At 47.0% G+C, this 27,664-nt stretch overlaps 1 protein-coding gene across 1 annotated transcript in view; it reads left to right on the forward strand.

The window, feature by feature from the left end:
- The window catches only part of ABCA4 (ATP binding cassette subfamily A member 4), a 126,490-nt gene that overhangs the window by 41,335 nt on the left and 57,491 nt on the right, over positions 1-27,664 (forward strand). The window contains exons 12-17 of the mRNA XM_003784271.3: positions 11,208-11,413; positions 11,775-11,951; positions 13,805-14,027; positions 18,073-18,294; positions 20,989-21,193; positions 24,551-24,616. Coding sequence (XP_003784319.2) covers positions 11,208-11,413; positions 11,775-11,951; positions 13,805-14,027; positions 18,073-18,294; positions 20,989-21,193; positions 24,551-24,616 — 1,099 coding nt within the window. The remainder of the gene's footprint in view (positions 1-11,207; positions 11,414-11,774; positions 11,952-13,804; positions 14,028-18,072; positions 18,295-20,988; positions 21,194-24,550; positions 24,617-27,664) is intronic.

Genomic DNA, 27,664 nt, shown 5'->3' on the forward strand with positions numbered 1-27,664 from the left:
ACAGCAACCTCAAACTCTGGAGCTCAAGCAATTCTCTTGCATCAACCTCCAGGGTGGCTGAGACTATAGGCACCACCGGCCACAACACCTGGCTAGTTGTTTCTATTTTTGGTAGACAGGTCTCGCTCATGTTTGGGCTGGTCTTGAACGCCTGAGCTCAGACGAAACACCTGCCTCACCTCAGCCTCCCAGAATGCTAAGGTTACAGACATGACCCTTCAACCTGGGTTTTTCTACTTTTGTTCTTGTGTTTTGAGAAGTCTGGAGGAATCTTGAGAATTGTGCCATCTTAGAGCATGGAAACTGCGCTGACGGCCTAAAGCTCTCTCCAGGACAGGCAAGCCAGCGTGTGGCTTCTCCTGGACGTTTAAGGTGGCCTGGGCTTCTCTCTTTCAATAACAGGACTTGTTCTAAAGGTTTGAGAGTTTCCTCCATGGCCAGAATCCATGGCTTCTTCCCTGCCTATTCCAAAATGGAAAACAAAATCATTTAAGGAAAATGAAGCAAAAACAGTTCTTAAAAATGAAAATTATGTCTACCAGGTCAATGTGGAACTAAATTGCAATACTGAAGAATAACAGAAGCTCTGAGAACAAAGAGTAAATCTTTGAGGCTTTGTCATTCTGAGAGATGGGAGCAATTCAGTAGGTTCAGTTACTAGAAGGGCCCATCCTACTGAATCTGCCTGTCTGGTCACTTGGATGCACTGACTGATGCTACTGCTTGTGGGACCTTCTCACCTGTCCTGTGAAGACAAATAGATCAAGATCTCTACTTCTTATCAGCTCTGTCACTCTGAGAAAGTCACTTTTCCCCTTCAAGCCTGTATTTTTTTAATATGTAAAAATCCAAATAATATTACAGTGGACCTGGGGTTAGGGTTGTTGTTGAAGACAAAATGAGACAAGTGGTGGGGCACTTAGCACACCCACATCATGATTAGCTGGGCGTGGCTCCTTGCAGGCCAGGTGGAGGTGACAGTGCCTGCCTTTCTGGGTGGCTGTGATGAAATGTGAGTGCTGGGCTCATGGTGGAAGCACAGTATGTGACAGCGGTTGTATGGACCACATGGATGTCTACCCCAAAACCCATGGACCAAGTGTACCTTTTTCTCAAATATGGATACCTTGGGCAAACACTTTCCAGGGACTGTAAAGCTGCTGTTCATATCAGGCTCAGTGAATTGGCACAGCATCAGCAGTGTCAGACCACTCTGGAAGGCCCCTCCGTCGCTATTCTGGCACTTTTGTGGATGAGGTCCTAGTGGCTCTGGAACTTTTCTCATCCTCAGGCCACCTCCTCAATAAGGGCATCAATAATCTCATTCATCCCAAACTGTGTTCTGTCCTTCTTCTGATCTCCTGCTCTTGGCTGGGGGAGAGAGAACAGGAAGAAAGAAAAGTCCCCTGGTTAGAAGGTGGGCGGTAGACTCAGAAAAGGGACAATCTGGGACCCTCACCTCTGACATGGGAGAGACCGGTTTCCACAGACCTTCTAACCCCCTCTCCTCTACTGAGTCCTCATTTCCTTACGTGTCTACATTTACATTACATATGATGAGGCATATACTGTGTTTCCCAAAGATAAGATACTGTCTTATATTTATTTTTTCTCAAGAAGACACACTAGGGCTTATTTTCAGGGAATGTGTTATTTTTATTAAGTATAATATGACACTCTACATTTATTCAAATACAGTTAAGTCATCTTCTGGAACCTGACAGGGGGAGCCGACCTTGTTGGTGGGGCTGATGCTAGTGATGCGTGAACTCCTTACCCCTAGCCGTTCACACATGCGCAATAGGATGCCTGTGACAGCAGTTACCACACGTGCACTAGTACCAGTGCGAATGGCAGAAAGGAGCTGTGGCAGATAGAAGGTATTCCAGTCTTCCTTACTGCTCCACGCTGAAATACAGGGCATGGCTATGCAGATACATTGCATAGCCACGCCCATCACTAGTTTTATTATTGGGATAGGGCTTATATTTAACAAATGCATAGAAATCCTGCTAGGGCTTATTTGGGGGGTAGGTCTTATTTTCAGGGAAACACGGTACATGCGTATGAGTCTTTCTTCACTTATATTTTGCTTCTGGAGAAAAACACAACTAGAAAAATTAATCAAGTATTCCTATGATTACAGTTTAGCTAAAATAAACATGCACACCCTTCCCCTTAGGTCGTTTTTATTTAGAAAAGATTAGGTCTGGCTCAGATGATCTTTAAAGTTCACAGTGTATTTTAACTTTAGAGTATATTTGAATTGCCAATCTCGAATTTCACATCAGGAAGCCAAAGTCAGCCAAACTTTAATATGAAAATACCTCTAATTAAGGCATAAAATTGTATAAGTAACAACCAGCTTTCTCTAAGCCTAGAAAAAAAGTGCCTTTATGAACTTTTTTCTCCCCCACTGTCCATAGTCAATATAGGAGCATAATTTTATTATCTACATGGCAATGATCTTATTGATTAATTAGCAGTAGCTGAATTTTTTGGACTATTTTTCCTCTGTACCTTGCATGCTTCTGGCCACAAGCTACCATCACCCCACCAGGCTGTACTCAGGGATGTATTTTTTATGCTAGATTAAGAGAAAATAGACTTGGAAGGAAGATAAGCTGCCGACCATGTAATGCACTTTAGAGTCAGGTGTTTAGAATTTGTGGATTGTCTGTCCTATTGCCTCCCTTTGTTAATTTACTGACTCCAGATAATCATTGAGAGGCTGATAAGAACCCAGGGAAAATTACGAAGAGCACAGAACCCTATGCCATGAAAACAGTATCATTTCAAGGGCTATGAACCAGATCCTAAGCAACTTACACACAATGACCTTATGTGAGGCTCAGCACCTGTAGCTCAGTGGTTAGGGTGCCTGCTACATACCCCAGAGATGGCGGGTTCAAACCCAGCCTGGGTCTGCCAAACAAAACAACAAAAGTAGCTGGGTGTTGTGGCAGGCGCCTGTAGTCCCAGCTACTTGGGGGGCTAAAGTAAGAGAATCGCTTAAGCCCAACAGTTTGAGGTTGCTGTGAGCTGTGACTCCATGGCACTGTACCAAGGGTGACATGGTGAGACTCTGTCTCAAAAAAAAAAAAATGACCTTATTTGAGACTTCTTCAGTCTCTCAGAAACATAGAACTGGCCTTAGCAAGGAAGGTGCAGTTAGAGAATTGGTGGGGTCATGGTAGGTGGAAGGGACTTTTATTCAACCTACTGTGAAGCCACCACATTTGACCCCTTTCTCGTATTGTCTCGTGTAACCCTCCTACCTACCTGCCCCACAGGTATGGTTGATGTCATTATATAGAATTTTTTTAAAAGCCTTAAAGAGGTTGACTGCCTGATGCACCCACAACAGGTAAATAGGAGATCCAGAATGCCAATCCAGATCTGTCTGACTCTGATAAGGAAGTTCTTCCCCCGTACCATGCAGGCCACATTAACAGGGTACTCAGTAAGTGTAGTTTGGATCAATTAGACAGTGAGTCCAATGAAAGAAGCGATTATTTTGTAATATTTAGGATAATAGCCACAATCACGATTGGCTCTTTTCTGTTAGGAAATAACTAGATAAGTAGCCAACCAAAAAAAAAAAAATTGGAGTCATTCATGCATTTGCCTGTATTAAACTACCTACATCTGAACACAGGCTATGAATCCCTGCCTCCTAGATGCTCACATCCTACTGAAAGAGACAAACGTGTCATTAAACAATACCACAGTAGTGGTATGCAAAGGATAGAAGTCCCTCTGGGTGACTCCTCCTTATGGTGAAGGGGAAGGGCAGCCCTTCCAGGCATCCCTGTTACATGAGACTGGCCCAGACCCCTGCCTGGCACAGCTAAGCCTTTCACTTATTCGTCCTCCTGGCTTGGGCCTCAGCTCCTGCTTTTCAGGCCTTCTTTCTTGCACCATTCCCTCTGCAGGAGGCCCTGAGCACTGTTTGTTCATAGGCTTCCCCACTTTCATAACCTGAAACCCTCGAAGGCTGAAACTGTCTTATTTATCTTTTTGGTTTCCCAACTTACCTGAGTAGCGCCCAGCAGCATAAAGTAGACACCCATTAACACTGCCTTAAAGATTTCCTGTGCCAGCTAAGAGAGGCAGCAAGGCAATTTTCAGGCAGAAGGCAAAGCACAGCAAAGTGCCACATGTGGCTGCGGCACTTGGGAGGAGTGCGTGAGGTCCGCTTCCACAGCCTGGGAAAGCTTCATCCTACAGGTGACAGGGCACCATCTCTAGCACCTGTGTGGTGTTACATGTGGCTGAACAGCACTGCTATTTCACAGGCTGGAAAATGAGGGTGATAATACAGCTTGCAGTTCAGGTGACACTCACTGGTGTGGCTGATGAGGGTGTTGGTGACCTGAATGTGGTCAGATAGGTCAGTGCCCACCTCTGTTTTATCAAATATTTTGAACTTAATAGCACCCACCTCCCTGAGTTGTTGGAATGAATTGACAAGGATCCTTGAGTGCTAAGGTGCCTGGCAGCTGTCAGCCAGGTGAGCATGGGGACCCATAAGTGTGGTTTACCTTGGACCCCACTGGACAGTGAGCATTACCTATTGGCTTTGCCCCAGTGTGAGTCTTTGTATTCCAACTTGTGTCATTATTGCATTTAATTTATTTTAGAAACAGACATTTTTTAACAACTGTGGGTTTCCTGTCCTTTTGTTTCCAGTGGTGACGGGTTTCCTCCCTCTCTGTGGGTGGTCATTTCAGATGTCTGTTTGGAGGTGCCTAGTGCCCAAAATAAAATTTATTGCAGTGCCTTTGGCCTCTAATTCGACATTCTAACCAACTCAAATAGCCCAAAGCTATTTTATCCTGTGGCTTTTTCCATGTAGGGGGAAATAAATCTTGAATGTTACTGTTTAAATCTGCCAGAAAATTCATTCTGGGATGTTTGCCCACATCCATTGGCATTTTTCAAAAAGAACCCCAGGTGTCTACATTGACACCAGCAGGGCCACTTGAGCCCTCCATTGGCATCCATCAGCCGCTTTGTTCTCAGTCAGGGCTCAGGAGTTAAAGACGGGAGAGGCAGGATTACGAAGCCAACCTCTCTCAGGGTACTGGGCTCCCTGAAGACCTCAGCCCTGGCACATCCCAGGTGTTTCAGTCAAAACGTGGGCGGCTTATGCCACAGGGCCAGCACAGGGCATAGCCCCCTTTGATGTTCAAAGTTTTAGAAAAGGAGAGCTTTTCTTTCTTTCTCTGCCTCCATTAGACATCATTTCCCACCTCACATGATTTAATGTATCTGTTACTTAATGTGTTTGAATTAGGGACAGAGAGGTCACAGTTGAAAAAGGAAGCCTGCTGCTACTGCAGCTTGTCATCCCAAGGTGGTGTTTGGTTTAGCTGCGTAAACAAATGACTGCATCCTCCAGAGGTCTTGAGCACAGCTGCCTGCTGGACAGCCTGGACCTCTTCCGCTAGGGTGAACTCCGCTTCCTGGTGAGTGCCAGCAAAACAACCAACAAAGAGCTGCAGGACTGTGGACTTCAAATGGTGGTGATCCTGCCACCTGGGTTCCCGAGACAGAAGTTGGGGACAGAGGGAAAGAGGAAATCTCTTTTCTTGCTTTATTGCCCTGGGCTGTTACAGGGCATTACAATGGTTCTCGCTGAGATTTTGAACTCTGGCTGTAACATTGGCTCAGACTCTACCTCTGAGGCCATAAGCCACTGTCTTTTTATTCAGCAAATATGCCCTGTGAAATCTTCCCCGCAAAGTGGTGCTAGGTTTATGCTGAACCCCTTATCCTGGCCAGTTCTTGTCTATCTAGCCACTTTCTTCCCTCCCATAGTCATTACACAGATTCTCTCTGCATAAAACCAGGTGGCTTTTACAGATAGATGCCATGACCTCAGCCTTATTAGAACTTGCTGGGTTCTAACTTACTAGCGAACCAGACCAGATCCAATCTATCGAAATCAAGACCTTCCACTGAGGGTTTGCTCATCCAGCTCTGCCTCCCAAGCATACACATGCACACACTTGGACTGATATGCACGGCCATGAGCCAAGATGTTAACTTCAGGGATCGGAACAAGTACCATAGGGAGTGAGGTCACTTACTGTGAGGCGGTGGCTTCCCCGGGAGAATGCAAGACTGCATCACGACTCCTACCTCACAGGATGACCCAAGACTTCTGACTCATATCCAGAGAAGCTTCCACAATTGCTCTGCCTTGACCTGAGGATGACTTGGTGAGGAGGACACTCTGGATTAGCTGTGTAAGACCCTCCTCTGGGCAGAGTTGTCTGACTTTCCCCTGATGGCCACTGAGCAGCTAGTGAACACCAGTGAGTGAGGCCCCACCACCTGCACCACTGTAGCCCAGGTGGGACACCAGCTTTGGCTTCTGTCCATAGCACTATTCTAGTCAGATGAAGTCCCTTCCTCCTCTAACAAACTGCTGTCATGAATGAAAGGTAACCTGGCAGGGGGTTCAAAGTCACTTGACCCTGTTGACATTTAAGACATATTCCAAAAACAGTAATACAAATGGCATTTATTGAGTCCTCCGTATTTATGAGACAGTTTAGCACATCACAGTGGTTAAAGACACAAACTATCCAGGGAAGGTCTACCTTGTCGTGCCTCACACATGAACTCAGAGCGACAGTAGCAACGGACCTCACAGGCTGTTGTGAGCATGAAATGAGTTGATCTGAGTAACGTCCGTGGACCAGTTTTGGCCACGTAGTAAGGCTGCAGACAGCGTCAGCCTTTGTTCTTACTGGGAGGTACTTGTTAAGCCCTCTACAAACACTGTCTCATCTGTGATCCTAGAACAAGCCTATGGGGTGAGGCCTGTCCAGTTTTACAGATAGGGAAACAGAAGCCTCGTGGTTGGAGACAGCAAGCAGGGGTGGCGTTCAGATCCTGCTCGACTCTTAAATACTATGCGATCCCAAGCTGAGCAAGACTTAAAATGGGTCAGATGTTTCAGGGTAGAAGCGAGTGTTTGAGAACCTTTTAAGTATTTTTTTTTCTAGAGACTATCAGAGTACCGATCTAGGGGACGTGTCAGGAAACGTGACTGAGTTGGCGCCCTGATACACCAGCCAGGATGGAGCCCACGTCACCACAGGCGTCAATAATGTCACTGAAAACATCAGCCCCTTATTCCCGTATAGATTTCCCCTTAAAAGACATGAAAGGGGAGTTCAAAGGAATAGGCTAGATAGCTCTGGAAGCCAATTTTTTTAATGTATTTGTTTTTACTAGCTTTTTTGCTTTTAAGAGTTATGCTTTCTTAACAGCATATTAAAAATTCACTATTTATGAATTTCTCCTGGTTTATCACAGGACTCTGAGGCATACAGGGTTATGTTCAAAACACACAAAGCAGTTCAATTCAGTATGGAGGCTCCAGCCTGAAACAGTCCTACTTCAGAGCCCAATGAACAAGACATGGCCCTGACCTCAAGGAACTTGCTGTCTCTAGAACTGGGCTGACCAAGCCTATAATTAGCAGCCACAGGTGGCTATTTAAATGAAAATCAATTCCATCATTGCCTAGAAGCTCTGGGACAGAGCTGCTCTGGGGTGGGAGTCCCTGCTGGGAGTGCCTGGGAGTGTGGCTTCTCTCTGAGCAGTGGGTGAGAGGAAGCACCAGGCTGCAGGTTCCCCATGAAGGCAGGGACTCAGAGCCTGCTGCTGACTGATGTCCCAGTTTCTTCCCCAGCAAAGCAAGGTCATCAGGCCCCCAGACTCTAAGATTTTGTGCAAATGCCCGGGGACTCTGAGTGAACCAGGAGAACATTCTCCACACGACGTGAAGCCCAAGGCAGACCTTTCATCTCCCCAAATAATTTTGTTTTTCATTTTAGAAACTGAATTTCGGATTCACTCTAATTGCCAATTCCATACACGCAGCTCTACATTTGACAAACTGATCACACGAGATTACTTAATTACTCATCTTTGCAGTCGGTGCCTCCCTAAAGCAAACTTAAATGCGTGTTTTTTGTGTACTCCAGGAGCTGAGCTCTGAAGCCTCCTTGCTTGAGCAGCAGACTGTCAATCCTCTGTCACCACAGCAGCGCTATTGGGTAAAAGGCTGGCAAACACGGAGCGCCCTGGATTGGGGCTCAGTCTCCATACTGGATCCTCACCCCCATCCCTGGCCACCACACACAAACTACAGCGTGGCCATAAAGTTCGTTAGCAATTTGCTTTTATTTTGTATTTACAGACTAGAAAGTCTTATATTATTTCCATCTAGAAAAAAACATACATTTATTGAGAATTTTGGGGGCGTGACTTACTTCAGTCCTTCATCTTATTTAAGGACTGGCCCCCGTTAGGCTGGGCGATGCTGTTTGCAAGAGAACAGTTGACGAAAGGAAATTCTCCAAATCCCTTAACTCTGTGATATATGACTGCACTTACTGGTATTGTTAAAGAAATACCAATTCCATTTCCTTTTAAAAGAATTATCTCTTTAGTATGGTGTTGCTTAAGCCTTGGCCCTCTCGATTTTTTCATGCACCTGTGTTCCTCTGCCCATATCCGCTAGAAAATTAATGGTTTCCTTTGTTTTCTCTCTATCTGGAAGACTGAGAATATTACATGGGGCCCACTCCCAGGGCATGGAGCCCGAGGCGGCCAGTTTAGTTCATGAGGCCCAAGGAGGGTGATTTGTAACACCACATTGTGCGCTCTGACACTGGGGGCAAGATTCAGCAAGGCATTCTGGAGTCAGATGCAGGAGAGAAGCACTCTGGAGTTTTGGGAGCAAGTTGTGTTTTTGTTTCTTTTTAAATTTCAGATTAATATGAGGGTACAGATGATTAGGTCACATTGTTTGCATTTGTTAGGTAAAGTCCAAGTTGTAGTTGAGCTCTGCACCCAAGAGGTGTGCCATATACTCTACACCAGGCATCTTCAAACTATGGCCCACGGGCCATCTGCAGCCCACCTAGGACATTTATCCAGCCTGCCGGGTGTTTTTGCCACCACTGCCTATCCTGCTTAGCAGCCGACTTGTCCCAGGGCCTGCAGTCCAGCCCTCCAATGGTCTGAGGGACAGTGAACTGGCCCCCCGTTTAAAAAGTTTGAGGACCCCTGCACTGTGCCCATTAGGTGAGAGCTTGCCAATCTCTCACCCGTCCCCATCCCCTCTCCTGTCCACTCTCCCCTCCTTTGTGCCTTCCCACTTGAATTTGATTATGTTGTTTTCTTATCAGAGTTTGATGGTTGGGTCTTTACAATCTGTCCGCCTTCCTCATGTCTCTATTTCTCCTGGGGATAGCGTATAATCAGATGAACTTGGGTTTGAGACCTACTCTACACCTTGGGAACATTATTTAGCCTCCTTGAGCCCAAGTTCCCTGGGCTGCGAAGCGAGGGTACATAATCATGGCTGCTCGGCCTGCTTTGCAAGACAGCTGTGAGCCCTGTGAAAAGAACTCTGGGCCTACATTTACAAAGTGGGGAAGGAATCAGGCTCTGTCACTTCCCATCTGTGTGACCTCAGGCAGGTGTCCTGGAGTTCACTTTCCTCTTCAGTAAAATGAGGATTCTAGGTAACTCATGGGCTCTTTGATCTGGGATTAATCTGGTCCTTAAAGCCTTGATGCATAGCAGTGGAGCCTTCCTGCTTCCTTACTCTTTGCCCCCTGCTAGTGATCTTCAGGAAGCATAGTCTGACCCCCTGTGTCACCCTCTGCTTACCGCCCTACAGTGGCTCCTACTGCTCTTTAGGGTTGGCCCAAGATTCCCCATGTCTCAGCTCTGAACTCCACTAGTTGATTACACTGCCCAGTCCCTTAGGGCAAACAGTCTGGTCCCACCCTTCTCTCTAGGGCTCATCTCTGGCCTGTCACACTTGCCTTGCTCACTTTATGCTAACTAGCTTGGCCTTGCAACTACTTAAGTACTTTTTCCAAAACAGGATGCCCCAGCCTTGTCTCTTGAAATTCTGATTTAATTGTTTGGGGTGGGGCCTGACACAGGTATCTTTAAATCCCCCTAGTGGTCCTAAAGCTCAGCCAAGGATGGGAACCACTACTCTACCCTGCGGCGAGTCCCTAGACATGCGTTGTTTCCTGTGCCTGAGGTTCCTTGCATTCCTCTTCAAGGCCAATTCCTGCTTGTCCTTCTCCTATTCAGGAGTCTCTTCCTGGAAGCATCCTTCCCTGATCCCTCCAGGAAGATTAGCTGTGTCCTTCCACTGGGCGCACTGCGTTTGCTTTCATCAGAACCTGCTCCTTCCATGTGCTGACTGCTGGTTGACTCCAATCCTCTCCCTTGTTAGGTCTTGAGTTTCTTTCGAAGAGATCTTATCTTTCCTCCCTGTGTTCCTAGAGCCCAGCAGGCTCTGGCACATTGCAGACTCTCATCTAAGTATTCAGTGAGCAAAGTAAAGAAGACAAGGCCACCTGACCTCTTGTGAGTTACATTTTAAGAAAGAAGCATCAACACGAATGCCCTTAATGATTGTGGGGGTGAGAGGTTAAGGGAAAAGCAGATGTGAGTATGATATAAATGCTTTAACAAATCTATACAAGTGCATAACCCTCATATTTGGATTTTTTTTTTTTAATTCTTAATTTTGCTCTCTTGCAGGTAACGTTTTTACTCTTCCAGGGGGAGAAAAAAGAATAGATTAGAGAAATTCTTCCTCTAGCAGCATTGCTTGTTGTAAAATCCTAATTGGAATGATGTCTTAAATTCAATCATTTTGGCTGTTACTTTCCCTGTTCCCTCAGCTGGCCATCCTGTGTATTTGGAGAAAGCCAGGAAGGCTCAATGCTAGGAATGTTTCTCTCTCTCTTTAAAACTCTTTTATCATCAGGCTTTCTGATCTTCAAAGCAGCCCGTAAGCAGTGTGACCCCACTCCCTCGCCTCCCCATGCTGAGGAGTGAGAGCCAGGAGTATTTTTGTCATTTTGAGGACTTGCATATTTGGACAGCCTTGGACAGCTGGACAGGGTGGTCCTCACTAACTCTGCAGGATTAGAGCAAGTCAGCACTTCCAAGTCCCCTTCTGGCCCTACATCTTGACACATTGAAAAATTAACACTGACTCCGGAGTTAAGCAAACATTAAACTTATAGGTCTCTTTGCATTGGACCCATCCCCTGGGGTAGCAGCCCTTGTCCTCTGCCTTTTTGGCACAATTGAGTCTTTGCAGCTGCTGCTCTGAAAACTCTCTCCACCCTTGTGATTACCTGCAGTGTTTGGTCCTGGATAAGTTTGAAAGCTACGATGATGAAATTCAGCTCACCCATCGAGCTCTGTCTCTGCTGGAGGAAAACAGGTTCTGGGCTGGCGTGGTGTTCCCTGACATGTATCCCTGGACCAGCTCCCTCCCCCGCCACGTGAAGTACAAGATCCGGATGGACATCGATGTGGTGGAGAAAACCAATAAGATCAAAGACAGGTGATGCTTCAGACAGGGCTCGCTGGGTTTCCCCAAAGGCAGGGGGAAATTACATTTGGTAGAGAGTACAGGATTGAGACTGGACTCAGCCTGTAGGTCAATAAAGTTAAGTTAGATAAGAGGAAATAGATATTCTGTAAAGCTCAACTTAGGGTCCTTGAATGAAAGCATTGACAGAGTCACACTGTAGCTCATATCCAAAGCTGAGATTAAACTGTGGACTCGAAACAGAAGTGGGTAGTTTGAAAGCATTTAGGAGAAAGGTGAAGAGAGGGAGCTTCAGGTTACCCTGTGCTCAGGAAGTGAGTGAGCTGGCCATTCCTGTACCCATCCTATGTCCCTCCCTCCTGTGTCTTCTTAGGTACTGGGATTCTGGGCCCAGAGCTGACCCTGTGGAAGACTTCCGATACATCTGGGGTGGGTTTGCCTATCTGCAGGACATGGTTGAACGGGGGATCACAAGGAGCCAGGGCCAGGCTGAGGTTCCCATTGGAATCTACCTCCAGCAGATGCCTTACCCCTGCTTCGTGGATGACTCGTAAGTCCCAGGCTCCTGATCCTGCTCCCTGACAAGCCAAGGGGGCTTTGGGGTGGGGTGGGGTGGAGTGGGGTGCTCCTGAGGCTTCAGCGTCTTTAGTGAGAGTCCAAGGGACTAGGGTCAGACTGGGGAGCATGAGCCAGTGCAGTAGCAGGGAGAGAGATGGTGTTAGAGGTGGAAAAGGAAAGGAGAAAATTAAAGTGAGGAAGCGAGCCTGGGGTAGGGGACGAAGGCTGAATAAATTTCCCACTAAGTAGTATGCTTGGTATGTGGAAGGGTTCTGGTCAGAGTGTTTGCCCAGTGATTGCCAAATCAGCAAATTTAGGCTCTGCATCACAAGTAGGTCTGGTTCCTAGGAGCCTTGGAGTAATGCACCTCCTTCCCTAATTAACATTCCCATGATGCATGCGTAATGAAAAGGTGGGGGAGCGTGCTGGATGTGCCCAGGCTCTGCCTCCCTGACCACTCCAGCCCCACGCCTGGTCAGCTGTTGGCTAGTAGGGAGCAAGCAAGCAGCCTACAGTTTTGCTGAATATGGGTGTAGGTGGTGGTAGAGAGAGAGAGACAGAGCAGGAAGGGGGCTCGTTTGCCATGGCAGATGGGGTCTGAACCCCCCCAGGAAAGACCTACCAGAAAGTTCACTACAATGTATGTGTATTTGGCTGTGGGGTTCAGGGAGGAGGGCGACACTCACACTCAGCCTAAAGAAGGGTAGTGTCAAATTGCCAGCTGGAGAGACAGTAACGTAAAGCTCAGTAGCTCAGTATGGACCCCGGAAACCCTCTCTTAACAGCTGTCCAGCTGGTGCTCCAGCCCCTCCTCTCCAGAAGGCTAACTATATGACAGTGGCTATTCTGTAGTTAGTTTAGGTTTGGACAATAGACAGAGATGAGAAGTGGAGCCAGAGGTAAAAGCCCGCCCAGGTCCACTTTTAGGATTGGAATGGGAGAGGCTGGCAGGGAAGCAGGGTGGGTGTGGGACAGAAGGCAGCAGAGTCACCCAGTGCGAGAGAGTCCTCTGCTGGCCAGTCCCAGGACTGCGTATTTTGCAAAGGCCCAGTTCTCTACCAAGGGCCATCTTGAGTGAACCTCCCCCGCTTGCTGGGATTGAGCCCTTCCTGTGACGATGCCAATGGTTTTCCATAGATAACAATCCCAAGGGCTTTATTAGCACATTGAGCACAGGGAAAATGGGTAATCTTCACAGCAAAGTAATTCTAGTCTGTCAAATCTATCCTGCTTGCTGGAGTGGTTGTCCCAGGGTCTGCTCCACCTGTGCAGGGCTGGTGGAGTCAGTGGCTGGTGGGTTACTGGTCTATTGATGGATCATTTGCTTCTCAAAGTGCCCCACTGATTAGTTATCTTCCTATGTAACTAGGGTGTAACCTTCCAGGGCAGACAGTGCCAGGCTCGCTGACCTCACTGGGGAGTCCAGTTATTGGTCTCACCACCACCAGTTCCCTTTGTTTGTGGTCTACTCTTTGAGGTGTCCATGTCAGCGTGGACTTACTTGTTTTAATCCCATCCACCTCATCATGTCTGCAGTCTTTTCCTTACAAGACCTTACAGGGAAGGTCTGTACTTTGGGACATAGACGGTCTAATTGGATTTTCACATTGTACTTGCACAGCATTCATCTCAGCTAACCAGAAAGCCACCTTCTTGCTCTAAAGGAAAAGTAATGCTTCAGGGTAAATGTGGAATGTATTGAAGATTCCAGCCCATTGAATGCCCAGTGGAGATTTTTCTGCTTTCCTTTCCCTCCATCTGGGCTTTGATCCTTCAACAAACATTGATTCTACTTCTATCAAGTGTAGGGGACTTGACTATTCTGCTTCCCTCCTCCTCGTTTAGTTTTATGATCATCCTGAACCGCTGTTTCCCCATCTTCATGGTGTTGGCATGGATCTACTCTGTCTCCATGACTGTAAAGGGCATCGTCCTGGAGAAGGAGCTGAGACTGAAGGAGACCTTGAAAAACCAGGGTGTCTCCAATGCAGTGATCTGGTGTACCTGGTTCCTGGATAGCTTCTCTATCATGTCAATGAGCATCTTCCTCCTGACGATATTCATCATGGTAAGCCAGACAGGAAGGCCAGAAAATCTTGAATAGTTTTGTTCCTCTCACCTTTCCTCCTGTTGACAAACATGTACCTGGATTAGTCATCTGCCACCCAAGAGATCATGACATCTGGCCTCCAACCCTTTTCACTGAGAGCGAAGATACTCAGAGAGACAGAGTTGCCCCCAGGAGCCCCTGGATCATAGCACTTAACCCTCTCATACTTCTACCCAGGGAGCCGCTGTCCACAAAGGCTTTCCAGCCCCATTCGTGACTATCCGCAGAAGCTGCCATCAGCAGAGCCCAGCACAGGCTGAGTGTGTGTCCAAAGGGTCTTCCCTTTTTAAGCACAGAGGAAATGAGGGAGTATTTTCCTAGGATTACCATTCCAACAACTGGCTAGGGTTGAAATGTGGAAAGTCAGTTAGGAGAGGAAACCTGGCCTGTTCTTCACCATTATGGCCACACTATTGGGGCTTCACCAAAACACATTCTGTGTACCTGACCTTCTACCCTGTCATGGCTGGGAACTCTGCTTTAAGGTTTCTCTGGGTCCCCTTGGCCAAGAGTGGTTTCATTCAGTCAGCAGGAGGCTTAAAATTTTATTTTAGTTCATGAGCCTTAGCCAACCCCTGTGCTAAAGTCCTATCATAACAAATGCTGACGACTTGCAATGAAAAAACAACAGAAAGCACACAAATGCTGGGGAGACGGCACTCTGAACAAACAGCATTCTGGCTTTAAGTGCTCAAGGTTACCAAAGCTCTATAGCAGTGGTTCTCAACCTTCCTAATGCCATGATCCTTTAATACAGTTCCTCATTTTGTGGTGACCCCCAACCATACAATTATTTTCATTGCTACCGTGTTTCCCTGGAAATAAGACACTATCTTATATTTATTTTTCCTCAAGAAGACACACTAGGGCTTATTTTCAGGGGATGTCTTCTCTCCCCACTGAAATGCATCATGTGGCTATGCAGATACGCTGCATAACCATGCCCATCACCAGGTCTTATTATCAGGGTAGGGCTTATATTTAACAAATGCATAGAAATCCTGCTAGGGCTTATTTTGAGGGTAGGTCTTATTTTCAGGGAAACATGGTACTTCATAACTGTAATTTTGCTACTATTATGAATTGTAATAGAAATATCTGATATGCAGGAGACCCCCAAAGGGGTCTCGACCCACAGGTTGAGAACCACTGCTCTATAGAGATGAGGGTGGAAAAGCGGAGCCTTGTTTTCCTCTAGGGGTCCCTTATTTTTTGACTACTCCTCAGTCTCTTCCTTTTCCTAGTACCAAGACCCTTTGGGTCTTCAGAGTTAAAGGAGTTAAAATGCGTAAACTTGAAATGGCCATGAGACTTTGCCTGATTTGTTGTTGGAAAAGGACATTAAGGTCTGCCTTCCTGAGAAGGGCCACTGGGACTTCAAAGCTTTTAGGATGTGAGGTGAAGAATGCTCACCCAGAGTTTCTTGCACAGAGGGGTTCCTCCTTGTGGGAACCAGAACATTGTTCCAGTGATGACGGAAACAGCTTTCCATACCAAAGTAGGGTTTCCCTTTGATCGACTCTCCCATCTTTCCCTTTTCCCTTCCTCCCCACCTCAACTCTGCCAGAAAGAAGCTGGAAGCAGGGACAATGGGGAGGTTTCGTTGTTAGTCAAGCTGGTAGAAACAAAAGAGAAAAGTGGTCTCTAGAGAAAGCCACAGCCAGCCAGTGAAACTGCAGGGTCAGCTGAGTGACTCATGTCGCTGGCTGGCTTAAATGGGTGAGACGTTACATAGATCTACAGGTTTGCAGGGCTTTGTTCTGAGGTAGGATAAAAGGTTGATTTCCTTCTTCGGAGCACAGCAACAGGTATCCTACCATTCTTCCAGCCCTAAGCCACGTGTTCAGCCATAGACTTGCTGAAGGAACTGGAGCAGAGCCTGCCAGGCTGCTAAGGAGCGCTCTCTGACGGACAAGATCAAGAGCTCTGAGTCCTTCTGATTTTCACTTGTTTAGATTTCCTCAGACTTCACTCCTGGTTAAACATTGGTCTCGTCCGGTAACCCTGCCCCTTCGCACTTTGTGTCATTGTACTCCTCAATCTGTCTTGTCAGTGCCTGGCAGCCATGGCGGCAGGAAGGAGGAATGGTGGCCAGAGCAGGCAAATGGCACCTTCGCTCCACTCAGCCCTCAGGGGCCATGACAGAGACTGCTAAGGGCTCTGTCTTTTACTGAGAGGGACCCAGTGCCTCAGGGGACCTCCACCTCATTCACATGTGTTTTATGACTGATCAAAGGTACATCTCCTCACAGGATGCCTGTGGTATAGGATAACCAGGAAAGTCGAACACATTTGAAAATTTCCATTCATCTCCTAGTACAGCGGTTCTCAGCCGGTAGGTCGTGACCCCTTTGGGGGGGTCCAATGACCCTTTAACGGGGGTTGCCTAAAACCATCAGAAAACACATATTTCCAATGGTCTTAGGAACCAAGACACCACTCCTCTATCTGAAAGTAATTTTATGGTTGGGGGTCACCACAACATGAGGAACTGTATTAAAGGGTCACAGCATTAGGAAGGTTGAGAACCACTGCCCTAGTGTAAAGTGATTGATTCATCAGTTGATGTGAAGGGTACTAAGTTTCACCCACAAGGTCTGTGTATTTCTGTGATATTCATGGGTGGGGAAGAGTCGATCTACTTCCAAGTGATTTGGATTCATTGCTGATATTTTCACCTGTGTGAGTGGCAAATCTCAGAATACAAGTACAATGATGGGGTTGACAGGCCAGGCCCCAGGCACCTTGTAAAGCCTGTTTGGGGTGGTCTCTCACCACCCTCCTTTGCTCCAAGACCCCAAGACCCTATGCAGGTCTTCCTGCCCAGCTCCAGGCAGATTTCTCTGCACTACTTTCTTTCCCACTAAGGATTTGCTTACTTAATCTCATATTTTGTTATGTACAATGTGCACTTTTTTTCTTTGAGACAGAACCTCACCATGTCGTCCTGGTGCTGTGGTATCACAGCTCACAACAACCTCAAACTCTTGGGCTTAAGCAATTCTCTTGCCTCAGCCTCTCAAGTAGCTGGGACTACAGGTGCACACCACATGCCCTGGTGTTGTAGCTCTCATTGTTGTTTGGCAGGCCCGGGCCGGGTTTGAACCGGCCAGCCCTGGGTATGTGGCTGGCGCCTTAACCACTGAGCTATGGGTGCTGAGCCAATAATGTGCCCTTTTTTGCCCAAATTTTTTGAGGGGAGAAGTAAGGATGCCCATTCTACAAGGGTAGTACTAATTCCATATCTACATAAATGTTTTTAATTATTTTATTTATGTGTTATGTGTTAAAAGTGTAACTCTAGAAAGCAATAACAATATCCATGTGCAAAATAATACCCTAGAAAAGCAAGTACCTAAATAGAAACAAACAGAAATTTGAATTAAAAAATTGAAACAAAAAATTTTCTTTATGAAAGTTCAGGCCCAAATGGCCAAACACGTCACATGGTAATTACCATTAAAAGATTAACATGAGCACATTGCATTTTGGAGGGCACATTCATGTTTTAAAGAGCTTATTGGAGTGAACAGCAGCCATTCAGGAACAGGCCTAGGCCACAGACAGTTCAGGCTTCCCCTGGGAAGGTGGGGAAGCAAGACAGAGATGAAGTTTGTTGGGTTCTAGTAGAAAGGCCCTGGGGAGGGGACAGTTGGCAGTTTCTGGTGGGTTAAGTTATTCTGAGTTGGGTTTTGGTTTGCTTACACTGGGCTCAGAGTGCTGGAGCCCAGTGGTCAGCCTCATGGTCTCCCAATTAATCTCTTTAACGTTACTAATGACCAGCAGGCAACTAGCGTGTTCCCGCTCTCAGGGAAAATGGCCATCATGGGATTTGAGTGGGCCTCGTGGAAGTTTAGGCACTAACAGCAGGCTGGCAGAAGAGACCCCTCTGGGCAGAAGGCTCTGGAGCCCCTGACAGCACTGCACAGGGGCCACCCCCTGAGTGGTGACCATGCCCTGGCCATGCGTGGGAATTACTGACCCGTGGCCTCTTTGGTTTCAGCATGGAAGAATCCTGCACTACAGCGACCCCTTCGTCCTCTTCCTGTTCCTGCTGGCCTTCTCCACGGCCACCATCATGCAGTGCTTCCTGCTCAGCACCTTCTTCTCCAAGGCCAACCTGGCCGCAGCCTGCAGTGGCGTCATCTACTTCACCCTGTATCTGCCGCACATTCTGTGCTTCGCCTGGCAGGACCAGCTGACAGCCCAGCTGAAGATGTCTGTGGTGAGGGGCCCCAGGCTCACCCTGCCTCCGATGCGTTTCCCCTGAAGGCCTTAGCATCTGCAGCCACAGCAGGCCCTCTGAGGAGGCCCACTCTGCCTTCTGGCATAGGAAACATAAGATTAAAAGGTTATTATGCAAAGTCAGAAGGTACAGGTGGGAGCGGCCTTCACCCTGAGTGACCTAACAACAACTCCTCACCAAACCTGCTTGATTAACTTGCCTAGGAAGTCATTAAAAAACCAGTTCAACTCACAGGTCCCTTTGTTTACCCAGATTGAAGAGCCAGCAGGCCCATTTCTCTCAGTTTCCCCCCCCCCCCACTGTTTGAGCCACATTCAAAGGGAGGGAGCTTGCCTCTGTCTGTCGACTTCCATTGAAAGTGTTTGTTTCACTTCAAAAGACCTTGGATCAGAATTGTGCTGTGTGGCTCTCTAACACGCTATATAGTCACACAGAAAGGGGTACAGAACGGACCTGTCCACAGTCAGGTTCTCTGGCCAGGAAAGGACTCCAGAAACTGACGTTTTGGGGGGGTGGGGGGAGATAGAGTCTCACTCTGGCATCCTGGGTAGAGTGTGCTGGCGTCATTGTAGCTCACAGCAACCTCAAACTCCTGGGCTTAAGCCATCCTCTTGCCTCAGCCTCCTGAGTATCTGGCAATACAGGCAACCACCACAACACCCAGCTACTTTTAGAGATGGGGTCTCCCTCGTGCTCAGGCTGGCCTTGAACTCTTGAGCTCAAGCAATCCACCATCCTCCCAGAGTGCTGGGATTACAGACGTGAGCCACCACGCCAGGCTTTCTTTCTTTCTTTTTTTGGAGACAGAGTCTTACTTGTTGCCCTTGGTAGAGTGCTCTGGAGTCACAGCTCACAGCAACCTCAAACTCTTGGGCTCAAGTGATTCTCTTGCCTCAGCCTTCCAAGTAGAAGGGACCTGGCTATTTTTTTTTTAATTTTATTTTATTTTTTATTTTATTTATTTATTTATTTATTTATTTATTTTTTGAGACAGAGCCTAAAGCTGTCCCCCTGGGTAGAGTGCCATGGCATTACAGCTCATAGCAACCTCCAACTCCTGGGCTCAAGCGAGTCTCCTGCCTCCGCCTCCCAAGTAGCTGGGACCACAGGCGCCCGCCACAACGTCCGGCTATTTTTTGGTTGCAGCCATCATTGTTGTTTTGGCGGGTCCGGGCTGGGGATTCGAACCCGCCACCTTTGGTGTACGTGGCTGGCGCCTTAGCCGGTTGAGCTATAGGCGCCGAGCCAGACCTGGCTATTTTTTGTGTGTGTGTTTTTTTTTTTTTCAGAGATAGGGGTGGTGGGGTGAGGTGGGGAGGTGAGGTGGGATTTCGCTCTTGCTCAGGCTGATCTCTAAACTGTGAGCTCAGGCAATCCACCTGCCTCAGCCTCCCAGAGTGCTGGGATTACAGGTGTGAGCCACTGTGCCCAGCCCGGAAACTGACTTCTGATTGCCCAGGAGACCTCTTAGTTCAAGGTTCCCAGACCCAAGCAATAGCACTGTCTTTTTTTCTTAATTATTTTCAAACAGGCCATTTCCACTTTCTGTGAAACTAACAGGCCTCAAGCCATGGAGGGTGCAGTTTCCTCCACCTGTGTGGCTATCTCCCTGTCTCTGTGCTGTGGAGCCGAGAAACGTGCCTCTTGCTGGGAGTCTAACTTGTTCTCATCATTCAAACTTATTTGGCTTCAGAGCTGCCAGCATGTCTATCTTTTATTTTTCATGTTAAATAAGAAGTTAATTGCTGCCATATGTAGCACCCAATTTTCTAAAATAATCACAATGGGTTAGTAGCAAGAAATCCTCAAGACTCCGCCTGTTGGCAGAGCTGGCCTGTTTTGGCCATCGTTGGATACACAGATGGCACTCTGAGGCCACAGCTAGCTTCTTGGGTACATGGATCCAGCAAGAGGGCTGACAGTTTTTAAATGTTTTTTTGTGAACATTTAGACAGATAATCTCTTTCTTTGGCAAAGAGGCACTATGAACTTCATGCAGGGTCCTGCAAACTTCAGAGAGACCTTTGAGCAGAGGACATGGACATGGCACAGTCCCCTGCATGTCCTCAGTGTCTTCTGCCATGTCAGGGACCACCCATGGGAACCTGGGAGGTAACTCCCTCTTCAGATTTCCTTTTCTGGTCCCTGTTCAGTTGACTTGTTCTCTACACAGAGAACCCAAGAAAATGATTGTCTCCAGGATGGAGATGGGAAAGATGGTAGTCAGTGAAATCTGAGGTTATTCTGACCTGACAGACCTCGGGAGGTCATGAGACCATTCACTGGTAACTTTGTGGACCCTACATGTGGGATTCTCATAAAACAGCTTAAATCAGAGCTGTGTGACTTTAAGAACGAGGTGGAAAGGAGAGGGAAGGTAGGAAGGAGAACAGGAAGACTGTTGGTCCTTTTGGGCATCAGGCTGTGTGGCGTTTCTTTGTCTTGCCCATTGTACTGCCATGCCTGTGTCCCATTGATCAGGTGAGAGGTGGCCTTCCAGGTACTGGGCGGTGGTCTCTGAGTCCCAAGAGACATTCCCAGAGTTCTCTTCCTGTGGGAAGACTGCCCTGAGGTGGCTCAGACACATCATGGCCTCTCCTGTGGTCCTCCTCCCCACCATGCAGGTGTCTGGGACACTCTGCTCACCCTCTGTGCCTTCTCTGCCCCCTGCAGAGTCTGCTATCTCCTGTGGCATTTGGGTTTGGCACCGAGTACCTGGTTCGCTTTGAAGAGCAAGGCCTGGGGCTGCAGTGGAGCAACATTGGGAAGAGTCCCGTGGAAGGGGACGAATTCAGCTTCCTGATGTCCATGAAGATGATGCTCCTAGATGCTGCCCTCTATGGCTTGCTTGCCTGGTACCTCGACCAAGTGTTTCCAGGTAAGCATGCCCCCTCCACAGGGCAAAGACAACTGAGTTCTTCATGTCCCCAGCCCTCCTCCGTTCATCTAGTTTAAATTTCATCCTTTCTAAGCTCTTTGATGTTGAGCACTCAGACCAGCATTGGAAATTTAAATCCAGAAGTCAGAAACCCACCCGCAAATCCTGTTGGTTCTACTTTAGAAACAGAGCCAGAATCAGATCCCTGGTCTCCACACTGGTTCATCCAACGTCACCTCCCACCAGTCTGTTTTCCACTCTGTGTTCAGAGAGATCCTTTCCAAATCCAGGCCGAGTGGTGTCAGCCCTGGTGTTCAAATCCCTCTGGTGGCTTTTCCTCTCACTCAGAGTAAAACCCCGTGTCCCCATCCCTGGGCTCCAAGATGCTTCATTATCTGGCCTCCATCTACCTTCCTGATCTGCTGCCCTCCCCGTCCCATCCCGTGTTTCCCTGCCCCAGCCATCGGCCTCCTCATTGATGTCCCACACGCAGAGTGCAATTCCTCCTCAGGGTTTTCGCATCTCTGATCTCCCTGCCAGGGGCATGTCCCCCACCCCCATATCTACTGCCTTGTTTCCTCACTTTGTTTGGGACTGTGTTCAGAAGTCAGCTTATCACTAGGATCTTTCTCCACCAAAGATATTTAGATATCTGTTGCAGTATAAACAACCTTCAGGGCTCCTGTCCCCCCACCCTACCTTATCTTTGGAAACATCATCATCTGACATGATGCATCTTCATGGGTGAATTTATTGGCTCTCTACCCTTAGTAAAACATGAGTCCCTGACAGCTGGCATGTGGTTGGCTTTGTTCACTGCGATAGTCCTAGGGCCCAGAACAGTGTTTGACATGTGGTGGACACTGAGTAAATATCTAATCTGCAGCATGCAAAATGAGCTTCTGAATCACAATCGGCTGTTGGCATCAGTTTGTATTTACTCTGTAGGAAATTAGATTTTCCTTCAAATTAACATTTCCTAGGAACTAGAGAAATCTCATCTTCATGTGAGTGGTCTCCAAGTCAGCCAGCAGCCTCCTGTGCTATGGCAGCCAGGCCTGGCACCCCTCACTTCCCCAAGAGCAGGCAGGGGAAAGTGAGACTGAGCCTGGTCCATGGGGAAGGGCAACTCATGGTTGTCATCTCAGGGCAGCCTTTGTTGGCAGAAACAAGTAGGTGGCAACTCCGAATAGGAGAAAGATCTCTATGCTGAGTCATGGGGTGAGGTTTGGATTCTAGCTGCAAGAATGTATTAGAGTCCTAACACTGCCTTAACCAAGTACCACAAGGTGGCTTAAAGCACGAGAAACTGACATCTCACAGTTCCCAAGGCTGTAAGACCAAAATCAAGGTCTTGGCAGGGCCATGTTTCACTAAGACCTGAAGAGGAAGGATCCTTCCTTGCTCCATCCTAGCTTCTGGTGGGTTTGGCAATCTGGCATTCCTTGGCTTGTAGGCACATTGTTCCAATCCTCTGTCTTCACATGGAATTCTCCTTGTGTCTGTCTTACATGGCCATCTTCTTACAGAACACCAGTCACATTGGATTAAGGGCCAACTAATACTCCGGTGTGACCCCCATCTCAACTTAATTAACTACATCTTCAATGACTCTATTTCCAAACAACACCACATTCTGAGGTACTGGGATTAGGATTCTGTTATCTCTCTTTCCGGACACCACTTCGGACATCAGACGAGTATTTTTTTTTTCTGACATTGACCGATTCGCCCATACCAACTAAGTGTCTAGCAGTTCAATTCAATCCTGACTCTATCCAGAGTTAGCACAGACTCTACAAGGTTCAGTCCCAAAGACATCCCTATTTCAGGCCCCAGGCTACCCACACTTTTGCCACAGTACTCTCCTTAAAATCACAGGTTTATATGAAAGGATACAACTCGGGAAGAGCCAGATGGAGGAGATGCACATGGCAATGTACAGAGGAAGGTGGCCTGGAGTGCCCATCTCATCCTCCTGGCATCTCAGAGTGGTCTGCAGCCCAGAGGCTCTCTGAATCTTACTGTTTGAGAGTCTTTATAACCTAATCCCTAGGCTCTGTCATCACCTCAAAGGTTGGGGTTTGGTCCTGAAAGTTCCTCTCTTCACATGCTTGGTCTTTCCTTGATGACCAGTCCCCCATCTGGTAGCTATTTTGGGGCCCCATCCTGAGTCACATCAGCAAAAACTCAGGTGTGGTGGAGAAAGGGTTTCATTATGAATTAAAAAAAAAAAATACTCTTATCGTTCAGGAAGTTCCAAGGGTTTTAGGAGATCTATGCCCTGCACAGGACCTGGGGCAAAGACCAAGGACATTCTGTATAATGCCACAGACCCCAATCTATCTTTTTGGAGGGAGACAGGATCCACCCTGTGATGGTGACTTTGTACAAGACACTTGAATTTGCTCAGCCTGTTTTTTCAATAGACTGTTTTCTGTCTCACTAGGCCTTTGAAAAGAGATACAATAGGTGAAGTTTAGTTGGACTGAAATTGAAATTTGTCATTCATTCAAAAGCTTTCTTGTAGCCCAGCCAAAGCTTTCATTCATTCAATAACCCTTTGTTGAGCAACACCTATATGTGAGGCTCAGCGGGGCCAGGTCCTGGAATAAAGGGGTGAAAAGATAAACCCAGCCCTGCCCTGAGGAATTTGCAGTCCAGTGGTGGCAAAGGCCCTGAAACGTGACAACTATTAAAAAAGTATTATTGTAAAAGCCACATGTTGCAGGGAATAAAACTTGCAAAGAAAAGTGCATAAGCAATTTGGGAGTCTTTTTTCTTGAAACCCAGATGGATCCAGTAGAATGGGGGTGGGTTAAAAACAATGGTATTAGAGCCAGACGCAGGAATTCCTGCATTTCTATGGACTCACTGCGACCAGGGGCACTGGCCTCAGTTTCCCTATCCACCAGAATACTATTCCTACAGGCATCTCCTGGGCTTGTCCTAAGGATTACATTATTCATCACATAGAAAGCTCTTATAGCCATGCCTGACGCAGACAGAGCCTCCAACAGATGTTAGCAATTATCATCATTATTAACTGATAACTCCCGAAAAGGACATGATTCAATTCTTTAATAAAATGTTTTCTTGGAAAACGAATGTCAACCAAGATCATTGTATTACTGCTACTGGTAACACCCAAAAAGCCCATGATCTTCTGGATTAAAGTACTCTGGAAGGGGAAATCTTTATGCTAACCTGCAAATAGCCACATAATGCTTTGTGAACTATACACACCTATCGTTTCCATGTGAAGCTCTGATAGTAGATTCTGGGTCTTATCGGACTGTGGTCAGGTGGGACAGGGAGACTTGCCTAAGCTTTTTCTCTTTGTCTGTCTATTTTTAGGGGACTATGGGACCCCACTTCCTTGGTTCTTCCTTCTGCAAGAGTCATACTGGCTTGGTGGCGAAGGTGAGTTATTTTAAAATTAAAACAAAAACCTCGATGTTTGAAACTAGCTTCTTGGGCTGGGTGTGGGATGCAGAGGTGGCCTTTTAATCAAGGATGTGATTCCAGACAAGTCAGCTGCCTCCTGGGGTCTCTGCTACCCCAATACGGCATCACAGCCTCTAGGACTCCACCTTTCCTGAGTTTCTGGGCCAGAGGGAATGGCTGAGAATTAATAAACCTTTGTGTCTGGTACAGCTTGTCCCAGTGGATTAAATTGCCCTATCAAATGAAGACCAAACCACTTTAAGGTTCAAATGATTTTTGCAACTTTTCAGTTTAAAGCAGCCATCCAGGAAATCATGAAGGGATCTTTCTCTTCATCTTCTGCTGCTCTGTTCCTGTGTTTTTCTCTCTGTTCACCTCAGGAGATTAATTCATTCTCCCAAATGAGGACTCTTCCAGAGGCAGAAATGTTACCTTCAAAGCAAACACTCCCAGGGTCCCCTGATGGTGAAAGAAGGCCAAAAAGGCATTTGGCCATGGTGAATCTTAGATAAAATTTACCTTTTCCACTGGACAGAACAGGAGGCCTAGGGGAAGTTCAAGAACTAGGGGAAAGCACAAATTCTTTCATGAGGTTTGAGAAAGCAGAGACATTCCAGAGCTTGGAGCTGGGAGGTTCTGGAAGCAAAGGAAATATTTTCCAATCTGTTTGTCACTCATCTACCTGTTCTTTCCTTTGTATTATTGGGCTGGGCCAGGATTTATCCTTTTAGCACTAAGATAGATGTTCATTTTCTCCAGGGGGTTAGTCTAAGACTTGGGCAGGTTTTCTTGGGGCCGAGGGGGTGGTCTTGGTTGTTTTTAATGAATCAAACAAACAGCACTTTGCTAGCTCAGTTTCTCTTCATTACATTCATTTGTCTATTTGTCTATATCCATCTTGTCTATTTGTTTTACCATAATAAAGTTATAATCCTATATCAGAAATGGTAATTTTCTTTTTTTTTTTTTTTTTTAGACAGAGCCTCAAGCTGTCCCCCTGGGTAGAGTGCTGTGGCATCACAGCTCACAGCAACCTCCAACTCCTGGGCTCAAGCGAGTCTCCTGCCTCCGCCTCCCAAGTAGCTGGGACCACAGGCGCCAGCCACAACACCTGGCTATTTTTTGGTTGCAGCCGTCATTGTTGTTTTTGGCGGGTCCGGGGGGGATTCTAACCCACCACCTTAGGTGTACGTGGCTGGCGCCTTAGCTGGCTGAGCTATAGGCGCCAAGCCTGAAATGGAAATTTTCAACACAAGAATGTGTTACTGGAATCTTATTTTGTTGTTTGTTTTTTAGACAGTCTCACTTTGTTGCCCTCGGTAGAGTGCCATGGCATCATAGCTTACAGCAACCTCAAACTCTTGGGCTCAAGTGATCCCCTTAGCCTCAACCTCCCAAGTAGCTGGGACTACAGGCACCCACCACAACACTCAGCTAATTTTTTAAAGACGGGAGTCCTGTTCTTGCTCAGGCCAGTCTACAACTCATGAGCTCAGGCAATCCACCTGCCTCAGCCTCCCAGAGCCTGGAATGGCTTTAATGTCAAAGACTATCAGGGCTTATGGGCATTTTTTTTTTACCATGCCAGCAGACACTGTGCCTCTCAAGAAAAAAAAAAAAAGCCTAAGACAACCATGTTCCTTCAATAGTAAATCATATATTTTGCCACAGAAGCCAAATATTTTTCACCTATCTCATAGGCTAGACTAAAATAGATTCCTAAGACTCTGTAAAATCAGAAAAGAACTTAGTTTCTTCATCTAACCCTCCTCCTTACAGATAAAAAAAAAAAAAAAGATGGAGCCCAAAACACTTTCAGTATCTTGCTCAAGTTTCCCTGGTCACTTGGGACAAAATTTGGAGCTCAAACCCAGATTTCCTGTTGAGGAACTTGCTCCAGTAACTGAACTATGTAGAAGGACATTTCCTCTTGCTGTGTCACTGCAGTTGCATTTGTGCCGTTTGATAGCCAGCAAGTGGTCACACTCCTTCAGGAAGCACAAACTGAAATACAGAACTGGAGGTGGCGCCTCCCCAACCACAAGGCACATTACCTGCCATTCCACCACATGTCCTGAAGATCTACAGAGGGTGGATGGACAGGAAGGCCCTGGGGGACAGCTGCATTAAAAAAAAACAACAAAAAAACAAAAAAAAACACCACCCTGGGCTGGGCAAGGTGGCTCACCCTATGATCTGAGCACTCTGGGAGGCCAAGGCAGGTGGATTGCCTGAGCTCAGGAGTTCAAGACCAGCCTAAGCCAGAGCAAGACCCCATCTCTACTAAAAATAGAAAAACTAGCCAGGCATAGTGGCTGGCACCTGTAGCCCCAGCTCCTCTGGAGGCTGAAGCAAGAGGATTACTCAAGCCCAAGAGTGTGAGGTTGCTGTGAGCTATGACACTGGGGTACTCTACCCAGGGTGACAGAGTGAGACTCAAAAATAAAAACAAAAAAATTCTTAAAACTACCCTGCTCAGGAGTATGCACTTTGAGACCAAGAGCCCTTGGATACTTGATGATGGTGGGTCCCTCCTGTCCCTGTTGTCCTCCAGCAGACGGGCCCTTCTGTTTTCCTTCCACATCCAGGATGTCCTAATTTTTTTTTTAAACCAAATGCCAACTTTACAAAAAACTATACATGTACATGTATATGTGCATGTGGTGTGAATTGTGATTTTGCATCACAATTCCCAGTTTGGCCAGGCCTGTACCTCCACCAGGCTCAACCCTGGTGTTAATCCCATGCTATGCGGATGCCCACGTGGGGGCCCTTCTCAGACGAGCCTTATCCCACGCTGTAATGTAAGCTGGCTGCCTGTCATATCACCTTGAAAGGACTTCTACGCAGGTTCACCATGACTTTGAATGTTTTGAGTGGGCGTGAAAAGTACCAGGGCTAATGAAAATTAACCCATTTCAAACTCAATCCTGGTTTTCTTATTATTTTTTTTAAAGCTCAATTTCTAACACTATGAGACCCTCCTGGCACGTTAAGAGGATGAAGTAAGATTCCAAGTCTGAA

Source organism: Otolemur garnettii, unplaced genomic scaffold (genome assembly GCF_000181295.1).
Source record: "Otolemur garnettii isolate 467f Iridium unplaced genomic scaffold, OtoGar3 scaffold00010, whole genome shotgun sequence".
Taxonomy (NCBI): Eukaryota; Metazoa; Chordata; class Mammalia; order Primates; family Galagidae; genus Otolemur; species Otolemur garnettii.